Source organism: Hoplias malabaricus, chromosome 2 (assembly GCF_029633855.1).
Source record: "Hoplias malabaricus isolate fHopMal1 chromosome 2, fHopMal1.hap1, whole genome shotgun sequence".
Taxonomy (NCBI): domain Eukaryota; kingdom Metazoa; phylum Chordata; class Actinopteri; order Characiformes; family Erythrinidae; genus Hoplias; species Hoplias malabaricus.
In genome coordinates this window covers 12,273,152-12,284,117 of record NC_089801.1, presented here as the reverse complement: position 1 = coordinate 12,284,117, position 10,966 = coordinate 12,273,152, and the positions used below count along the sequence as shown (strand labels likewise).

The 10,966-nt window shown below is 37.7% G+C and overlaps 1 protein-coding gene across 1 annotated transcript; it reads left to right on the top strand.

Annotated features, from left to right (window-relative positions):
• The first annotated feature begins 5,148 nt into the window (after positions 1-5,148).
• LOC136675825 (CD209 antigen-like protein E) lies at positions 5,149-10,236 on the top strand. The gene is made up of 6 exons (XM_066652593.1): positions 5,149-5,191; positions 7,036-7,188; positions 8,891-9,001; positions 9,108-9,235; positions 9,331-9,431; positions 10,086-10,236. Exons 1-6 carry the CDS (start codon positions 5,149-5,151, stop codon positions 10,234-10,236), a joined length of 687 nt encoding a protein of 228 aa, XP_066508690.1.
• The last annotated feature ends 730 nt before the right edge of the window (positions 10,237-10,966 follow it).

Genomic DNA, 10,966 nt, shown 5'->3' with positions numbered 1-10,966 from the left:
TAAGGTATGTATAAATATGCTATTGTATATTGAAAAAATGTGGAAGGACCCTATGAGCTGCACGGATAGGACATCGACGGCACATAGAGTGCATTATGAACTACATCAACTTCAGTGTGGACTCCACTGTCCCAACTAGGACTGTTAGGTGTTACCCAAACAACAAGCCATGGATAACAAAGGACATTAAAACTACCAAGGAGAGTATGAACATATATAGGAGAAAGCTGGAGTGGATACTCCAGCAGTACAATATGAGGGAGGTCTGGAATGTAATGAGGACCATCACCGGGTTCAGGTCCAGCAAAAACAGAAGAGTAGAGGGCAGCGTGAACAGGGCCAACGAGCTAAATCTGTTCTTTAACATATTTGACACTGCAGGCTCTGACCTCCCCCATCCTGACTCCTCTGCTGCTAATCCTCAGCAGCCTGCTCCATGCCCCCCTTACTCCCCTTCTTTATAGCCCACCCCAAACCTCCACCCCTTCCCCACCCATCACTGCTGACCAGGTGAGAAGACAACTATAGAGACCCTACACAAACAAAGCTGCAGGCCCTAATGGGGTCCCTCCCCAGGTTGCTTAAAGCCTGTGCAACCCAGCTTTGTGGATTACTGCACCATGTTTTCAACATGAGCCTGAGTCTCCAGAGGGTCCCTGCAATGTGGAAGATGTCCTGAATTGTTCTTGTTCCACAGTCGCCATGACCAAGTGATGTCAAGGACTACAGGCCAGTGGTGCTGACGTCCCACGTCATGAGACCATGGAGAAGCACGTCCTGGATCAGCTCTGGCTCCAGCTACTTCTGGACCCCCTCCAGCCCCGCCTGTGTCCTCATGTCTGTTTCAGCTCACTCTACTCTCTATATTCAGTCTAGTATTAACTCTTATACAGCCACTCATTTTCTCTCTCTCACTCTCTTTTTCTCCTCCTTGCTCTCTCTGCCATATAATGTCCGTACATATTGCAGTGGAAAATGAAATGATAATTACCTATTGCATTTTCATTTTAATTTTGACACCTGTACAGCACCAGGTTAAGTTGAACAAGCCTAATGATCTTAATCTGCAGATGACTTTAGCCAGACCAAAAAATAACTTGCTTCACAATGCTCTTTGGAAGAAGAGTCTTTGGATGCTGAAAGCAATGTATAAGCTGCAAACTGAGATTGCATTGCACAAAGTTAAGCTCTCCTCTTTTTGGTTAAACATGAAATTCTGTTTGAGTTTCCATGCAAATAAACTAAATTAATAGAGCAATTAATAGTTTTTTTTTTTTTTAAGAGAAGCTGGATTTAAAAGGAAGGCAAATCAGGAGGAATGGTGTGGGAGCAACGATAATGCAAGGGATTTGGAGTCGTTTGGTGAAACTTATCATGACAATTATTTCCAGTAGTGCAGTTGTGCACAGAAGCAGACTTGTATACAATGGAAACTGCTACATTAGCAGCTAATTGAACAAATTCTTTTAAAAACTCTGTAAATATTTATAAAGAACAGGGTGTTTTTGTTGTGGCTGGCTCGGTATGTTAATGTACATCATTTCAAAGGAAGTGAAGTTGTAATCATGTTTTGGGTTAATAGCTAAAACATTTTTGTAAACTACACATAATCCGCCCCTTTGCCTGTCAATCTGGGGCTGTGTACATATTTAAAGCCTGTAAGAGTGGGGGGACCGGAGATGATTAACAACATATCACATGTTTAACACATAGTATAAAAGTGTTGTGTGTGGTGGGATTTTGGGGGTTAATAGTTGTCTGTAGTGTGAAGGAAATATATTAAGGAGGCCAGTGCTGTATATAGGGGAGGTTATTCTACTGCTCAAGAGATTTAATATAAGGATGTAAATATTAATGTGCTACTGTACTTTAAACACTTGCAATTATCTTTTTCTTTGTTGATTCAGCTGTTGATGAAACATTTACTAATGAAAGTATAAATGACAGTGACAGCTGACTGAACAAATTGGGTTTATCAGTGTATACTTTGGGGCAGCACAGCAGTGTTGCAGTCACACAGCTCCAGGAACCTGAAGGTTGTGGGTTCAAGTCCTGCTCCTGGTAACTATCTGTGAGGAATTTGTTTTTTTTTCTCCCTGTGTCTGCATGGGTTTCCTCCGGATGCTCCAGTTTCCTCCCATGGTCCAAAAACACACGTTGGTAGGTGGATTGGCAACTCAAAAGTGTCCATAGGTATGAGTGAGTGAGTGAATGTGTGTGTGTTGCCCTGTAAAAGACTGGCGCCCCCTCCAGGGTGTATTCCTGCCTTGCATCCAATGATTCCGGGTACCCTGAACTGGATAAGCGTTACAGATAGTGAATGTGAGTGTACACTTCTCTGTGCATGCATGCAATGTGTGTACATGGGAGGGAATGTGATCACAAAGTCCAGCTATATTACCAAAAAGGTAATGTTCCTTAACAAAGTAGCATTTCATATCTGCCCACATTTGGAACCTCTTTCCTTCATCTTTCCCATGATCTATGCCTATGGATCACAGTATTGTGGTCAAGAACTGTTGGAAATGTATTAGCTTTAGTTTAGCTTTAGATAATCCAAATCATGTCACCATTTGTACATTTCTGAGCAGCATATTTCCTCTTTGCTCATGTCCAGATTCTGGAAAGAGGGAAAATCTAATGATAATGCTTTTGTATTAATTAATTTTGTATTTTATAAATATTAAATAGAAACATTTTACTTGATAATCCAAGGGGGATGGGGGGGTTAAACTGAAGTAAACTTAACTTAAATATACTTAGTACAATGTGATTATTTAAATTCTATTTATTTATTTATTTATTTAACTATATTTGTTCATTTGTTCATTGTAATTTTGGGAACCTTCCTTTGTGTTCTCTGTTTGAAAGTTGCAATGTCTGTGTGTGCATTCTTATGTTATTGTCTGTAAGCCTATTTTATTATGAATTATAATTTAATTATTGTAAAATGTCTTTTTCAGTTGATATTACAGTTGAGAGGGCAGGGTAACAAATGAGACATGGACGAGGAGGAGGAACAAAGGCGGGACTAGGGCGGAGACATGAACAATAACAAACAGAGCCATGTGCTAAGTGAGCACATGGCACGGACAACAGACAAGACAGAATGAGGGCGTGACAATAAGCGGTTACATATAATGAATGAATGAAGGAATGAATACTTAAAGAAACAAGGCCCCAAAACAAGCAAATAGCTGAAGAAGACTGAATGAATCACAGATTTCATGGAGTCATTTACATGTACAAAATATGCAATAAATTACATAGCAATGATAGGTCCATTAAAGTAGTCATTTTATATTTTATTTATTATGGTGCCCTGCAAAAAAGTAATTTCTGTATGGTGAAACAAAATGTACAGAAATGCACTTGAATGAGATGAAAATATGAAATGTGTAATTTAATCATGAGTTATTGGTATGATATCATCATATCAAATTTCAAGCTATAACCATCCCAAACTTTTCTTTTTTTTCTTTATTTCAGTTCATTCATTCATTCATTAATTTTCTGAAACCGCTTATCTAGTTCAGGGTCGCGGTGGGTTTGGAGCCTACCCAGAATCATTGGGCGCAAGGCAGGAACACACCCTGTAGGGGACACCAGTCCTTCACAGGGTAACACACACTCACACACACCTACGGTCACCTAGCCACCTATCAACTTGTGTTTTGGGACCATGGGAGGAAACCGGAGCACCCAGAGGAAACCCATGCAGACACAAGGAGAAACACCTCACAGACAGTCACCCAGAGTGGGAGCTGGAGCTGTGTGATTGCGACACTACCTACTGCACCACTGTGCTGCTACTAATTCAGTTCAATTTTGTTGTTTATTGGATGAATTGTGAAGACAGGTGGTGGAAAAATCTGTGCATGCATGCAATGTGTGTATATTGGAGGGAATGTGATCACAAACTCCAGCTATAATTCCAAAAAGTTAACGTTCCTTAACAAAGTAGCATTTCATATCTGCCCACTTTTGGAACCTCTTTCCTTCATCTGTCCTCAGATCTATGCTCATGGATCACAGTATTGTGGTCAAGAACTATTGGAAATGCATTAGCATTAGTTTAGCATTTTTCAGAAATAAATGATAATCCAAATCATGTCACCATTAGTACATTTCTGAGCAGCATATTTCCTCTTTGCTCATGTCCAGATTCTGGAAAGAGCGAAAAATCTAATGATAACGCTTTCTAATGCCCATATGTTAATCGTCATTTGAGAATATACATCTGCGTATTTCATAGTTAATAAAACACCTTGTGCATTTTTATTGTGTACATAGTGTACTTATAATGTACTTTAATGTGTGAACATTTTTTAATTGATTTTCATGGAATGGAGGACTGTGCTCACTCTTTTAGTCAAAGCAGTGAAGGCTTCGAGAGATATAATGGACCAGTGTCCTTATTGTATCTAACCCTCATTCGAACTGCTCTTATGTCACTGCTGCATGTATGTATGTATATTCCATTATGGGTCATGGAAGTATCATAAACAAAGACACACCTGTGTGTTTCTGTACCTACTGTTGACAGTGTCTTTGTCTTTTTTCCCATTTTCATGTATCTACCTGCTCTGCTTGTGTCAGCCACCATTTTCATGGATTAACATAAGGCTGGACCAATAACATTCAATCGTCAATAAAACTAACTTCTGCATGCCTTCTTACTGACATCATCACTGACAAAATAAACTATTTTCCTGAAATACAGGATTATTAGTAACACCATGTTTATAATTATAAAGTAACAAAGGTATTTTTGAAAGTGATGATGTTTTAAAATTTTCCAAACAAAACCTTTTCTTATAAAACGTATTCCCTGAATGAACCTGTGTATACTCCACAGGGTGGGTGCCATACATTACATCACTCAGTTACAAGGTAAATAAAACCCTGGCCATGAGAGATTCTGTGTTTTGTGGAACGAATAGTGATTATTTCTAGTGAAGATGTTCAAACTGTGTACAAACAACTGTCTCTGGAGTAAAGAGGCCAGAGGTGACACCATGACAAAAATAGCCTTTACATCACAAACACTTTAGTAGTTTATTTGTCGTCAATGCTTTTACTTATTAACACCGCAGAAGTGACAGAAGCTCAGTGTGGAACAAGTGCTGAAAGTACATCAGAGAGATAATGGTGGAGGAAATCTATGATGATGTGGTCAGCTTTGAGCTGAGTGAGATGGACAGACGAGAAGTTGGTGGTCATTTATGAAAGTGCAGATGCTGTTAGAGCTCAGAAAACAAGCACAAAAACCATCAGCACACAAAGAGAAACAACAATACAGGACACAGGTAAAGTACATAACAACTTTCTAAAACAAATAATTGTTTTTCTTATGTTTGATTTTTTTTTTTGTATATTTTGGAACCCTCCATCTTCTTTTCATGTTGTAAGTTTCATGATGAACAATCTGATAGAAGGGTCCGATATTACTTATAAAAAGTCTTTCATTAAGTTCTGTTTAAAGACTGAACAAGTTCATGATTTGATTTGAATTTCTTTTTTTAGTGAGATCACAGAAATTTAATACACTATTTATCAGTTGTTAGAACAAGAGGTAGATCTTCCAATCTGCCTGCAGTGTGTTTTGGACTGCTGTGTGTTCTCCTGCTGATCAGCAACGTAATGCTCTACATGAACCGTGAGTATTTCTGCCTCAAACACAAATACAGTGCCCTACATAAAGTTTGGAACAAAAGCATATTTCTGTGACATGTCTCCCTACTCCTTAGTTGAAAATTTATATCAAACTATGAGCTATTTAAAGTATACAACATGTATACAACATTTAATTTATTATTATTATTTTTTTTAACAAATGAAATCCAATTAGGGTAAAAAATATTTGCACGTGAGAAAAGTGAACACAAAAAGTGTCTGAAAGTTTAATGAAAATTTGGAGCTGTAGATATATTTGTACGTGTGCACCTGTTTATATAATTTTCATGTGTGAAAAAGTGCATATTTTGGACAAAAGGTGGCTGAATTTGGCATTTAGTTTGCACTAACAGAAAGTGCAAAGCAAAAGTCGAGACAGAGGGTGTCAGCATTTAAAAGTACAGAAGCAACTAATCTTGAAAATAGTAACTTTTGTTTAAAGATTTGAGATGATTGGGGATGTTTCCACGTCATGGTGAAACTGACACTGGACGCTGCTCACCAGGTAGTGACCCCGGGGGCGAAAGATTCTACTTTTGGAGCTGGCATCATTTTAGCTGACATGGGAAAATTAGAAAAAGCTGGAGAATAAGAAGCTTTATTGTGAAGATCTGTACAAAACAATTATAAAACTATTAGAGTTATTCTTAAAATGTTGACAAAATTCAACTTTCTGGAATAATTATTGTAAAGAAAGAATTTAGTAGTGAGATTAATAATCATATGAGGACTGCTAGGCCAAGAAAGAGCTTTAATGATGCTCTTAATGCTGAAGGTAAAGAATACTCAGTGTTCTGTCCGATGGTGCATAAACAGCTTTCAGGAGGTGGATTTCAATTTGTCAGAGGCCACTATCCACAGAAGCTTTCAAATAAAGAGGCTACACGGCACGATGCAAACCACTAGTTATTCATAAAACTAGAACGTCCAGATTACAGTTTGTAAATAATTACTTAAATAACCTGCAGAACTCTGCAAACATGTCTTGCAGTTTAAACCAAGACAGATCCGTATCTGAGTGATGGTAAAGGCAAAGTGTTGCAGGAAAAAGGAACTGCCCACAATCTAAGTATATCACCTCTTCACACACATATTTGGCATGTGTGAATATATCATGTCCGGCTGCAACAAATACTGACACACTTATATTCCTGAATGGTATAACTGCTGATGACAGGAGCACAATGAATTCTGAAATGTAAAGGAACATCTTATCTGCTCACACTGGACCTGAATACACAATGTCGATAGGCTGATGCAGTGGAAGCACAAACACACCAGTGTTTCCCCTTTGACAGCAAAATAACATCTGAAAACAAACGTCTCAAAATATCTTCCCTGTATTTTATCTCGATGCAGATATAAATGTGAAAGCGGAGAAGGACAGTCTGACACAAACTGTCATTTCTCTAAGAGCAAACTTCACAGCAGAGGCTGAAACATTTTTATCCCCCATCAGAAATCTCATTGAGGAAAGAGACCAGCTGAGGGATCATACTTCCACTGTGACTGGTGAAAAGAGAAAATAAAATATTTTTAACACTAATTAAACATGGTATGTTATTTATATAAAGTGACGTGGCGGACACATGGATCCAGCTTTTACTACTGTTTAGAAAAGACCAAAAATTGCCATGATTCCAGACAGGAGTGCAAGAAGAAAGGTGGAGATCTGCTGATCATAAACGGCAAAGAGGAACAGTTGATGTATTATTTATACATTAGTTAACCCTTTGATTTCCAAATTAAATACAAAATTTACATCTGAAAACAAGACTTCAGACCACAGCGCAGAATTCCAGTCCTTTTTCTCCTTGGCCCAGGTGAGATGCTTCTGGCATTGCCTCTATCATGAGTGGCTTGACACAAGGAATGAGACAGTTGTGGCCCATGTCCTGGGTACGTCTGTGTGTGGTGCCTCAAGCAGCAGTCCACTCCTTGTGAATCTCCCCCAAATTTTTGAATGGCTTTTTCCTGACCATCATTTCTTGGCTGTGGTTATCCCTGTTGCTTGTGCACCTTTTTCTACCTTTTTCTCCTTCAGGGTGCATATAATCATTTAATAGAAAGCATTTTGATCAGGGCTGTGCATTGCAGAGAGCAAGGCCTCCTGATAAGTGTGACACAGAAATAAGTGTGAATTCCTGTTCAAGCATTTGACCACTGAAGTCAATAGTCACATTCATTTACACTTTCAGAATTCAAAGCTTGAGAAATGAAGCAGCAAAGCAAAGAAAATTACAGGTGTTTGAAATACATATTAATATTTATTTATTTACATTAAGTCGTAAGCAGTATCTTAGCCACACCCTTACCAGACGTTTAACCATTGAACCACCAAGTTGAATCAGTTAACAACCGATATAATGTATTTTTATACATCAGTGATAATTAGTACATCTTAACATATGAAACAACTAACTTCACATTCTCGGGTCTAAGCTTATTATTTCCCTTAACATTTTCCCCTGGCAATTTTATTAAAAAAACTTATCTCTGTTGTGGTCGAGAAAATAAATACAAGTATTAAGAATTGAAATCTAACAGAGCATTTGCAATAAGAAAGAAGTTTATTCATCCTTAAGGTGGTCAGCACACAATAACAAAGAGTATTATGTGATTGTGGACAAAGAAGATGTTTTCACTGAGAGTTTATATAGGTAGTTTATACACCATAACCATAAGATCATCACTCTAAATGTCTGCAAGCTTAGCTTCCTTAGAGACATCCCAGTTTGATAAACAAGATGAAGGACAAAATGTTTATTTCTGATAAAGCACTGACCTCGAACTGACCTGACATACACTTAGTTTCTGTGTTCTGTTGTACGGTTAGAAATGAATATATAGACAAAACAAGCAGACAGGGTCTTTCAACAGAGACATATAAAAATTTTCATTACAATTGTCACCCTTTCTTTCTCTGTGTTAAACATGACCATTAATGAATATTAAGGTGTTTACTATCTGATTTGAACCATTTATAAACATTTATAAGTGTAGTCTTGTTTTAAAGTTGTGGACTGCATACTGTAGCACAGGTGTTTTTCAAGGACACTTCACCCCCCGCTGAACGCAACTGTACAACGCAGAGAGACTGGTGCTGTGGAAGCACAAGCATATCATCGGTTCCCGTTTTACACCAAAATAACTTTTGGGAACAAACATCACAGAATTTACATGTGCTTCTTCTGTGTATTTTATTTTGATACAGATATAAATGTGAAAGCAGAGAAAGACAGTCTGACCGAAACCCTTTTATCCCACATCAGAAATCTCACTGAGGAAAGAGACCAGCTGAGGAATCAGACACCCACTGGAACTGGTGAGAAGAGTAAATCATTTTTATTTTTACACTAGTTTTTTTTATTTTTACCAGTTTTTATTTTTACACTAATTACATATTGTATGTTTTTAATTATTACTTAAAGTGACGTGGCTGACACATGGATCCAGCTTTTATTACCGTTTAGAACGGACCAAAAACTGGAATGAGTCCAGACAGGAGTGCCAGAAGAAAGGAGGAGATCTGCTGATCATTAACAGCAAAGAGGAACAGGTGAGAGACACACACAGAGACAGAGAGAGACAAAAAGAAAGAGAAAGAGAAAGAGTGAGGTGTCTTAATTTTAATAATACTGTTTTGTCCTTTAGGAGTTCATTAACAACCAAAGCATAAATGCCTGGATTGGTTTAACTGATAAAGAAAAAGAAGGAGAGTGGAAGTGGGTGGATGGGTCAGCACTGACCACTGGGTAAATTCATCTGTAGTATTTGTAATGTCTGGTAAAATCTTGAATTTATTCATGGTGGATTAAATTAAACTTGTATGAATATTAGACTGAAAAAAATTATTTGAGATATAATAATAATGATAAAATAATAATGCACCCTTGTCTATTGAAAGACAAACAGATAAGGCACTTCTTAAGACACATTATTGAATTTTATTGCTCTAGAGGGCACGTCATCTTAAATTATTGCAAGAAATGTTACCCAAGAGGGCACTTTGTTATTTATTTGCCACATGAAGGGCAGTCAATAGGGCAAGCTCTTGTCTCGTTTTTGCCACTTTGCCACTATTGAGGGCACTAGTGACATTTTGCAAACATCGGAGCACGAGGTGGAGGGCCCCCGGAGTCCACCATTGTTATTCAGCATAAATTACTGCCAATCTTAATCATGTTACAGACATATGCAAATGTCTTCATGTAGACTGGTGTTCCTACCTGAGCAGGGAATCGAAATGAATCATCTTCTGAATAAAAGGCAGCAGTGTTAGCCACTACTCTACTCAAACCACATTGAGGACCCCTCAATTAATGTGTGGCCTATGAATGAAATAATGTAAAATAAATCAATTATGTCAAATTTCTAATGCTTGCCTCTTTGTTGTTTGTTAATCTCAGATACTGGAGGTCAGGTGAACCCAATAATGCCAATGGGGTGGAGCACTGTGCTGTTTTCTTGGTCTTCCCTCCTGCACTGAACTCATGGAATGATATAAACTGCATGCAACCATCAGACTGTATCTGTGAATCTACAAAGCCACCCTCATAAAGGCTTGAGATCTTCAGACCTTTTTCTGCTTTTTGATCTGAAAAGATCAGAAAGAGACTGAACACGACCTAACACAGAGTAAATATAACACGGATGTTGTAACACATTTGTTGGTCATAAAGCACTTATTGGAAAACACCTTTATAAAATCTGCACAGTTTGTGGACACAGACATTCAGCTCTGGGTGGTGAAGCAGTAGAAATGCATTAAGTGAAGGAGTATGATTCAATAACTTTGGGATAGATAGTGTTTAATGCTGTGATCCAGAACTAAACAGAACATCAGAACCTGATCTCACTGTTGCTGTAATAAATGAATATCATCAGATCTTCACAGTTAAATTGTAATATTTATTGTCTACTTTACAAAGAGGTGTAGAAGCTGTTACTGAATCAGTGGGGGTCAAATTACTAATACCCTGGATTTCAGAAGAAATATTTCATGAGCATCTCTCCACAGATTTGCCACTTCACTCTGTTTTTGATATTTCTGCTTCTGCTTTATGGTTGAAAATATATTAGCCCTGATAGACATTTTCATTTTTCACTTGAGTTTTTATGTGTAGTAGATGTTTGATTGTTTTATTCAATTATAGCAAATAAAATTAATAAAATAACAATTTTCAAAAGTGGAATAAAACACAAAAAGTTAAACATTTTAAATGGGAGCATCATCATTTCTACATCCAGTGTACGGTTTTAGTCACAGCTGTCTGAGTGCTGGGGCGGC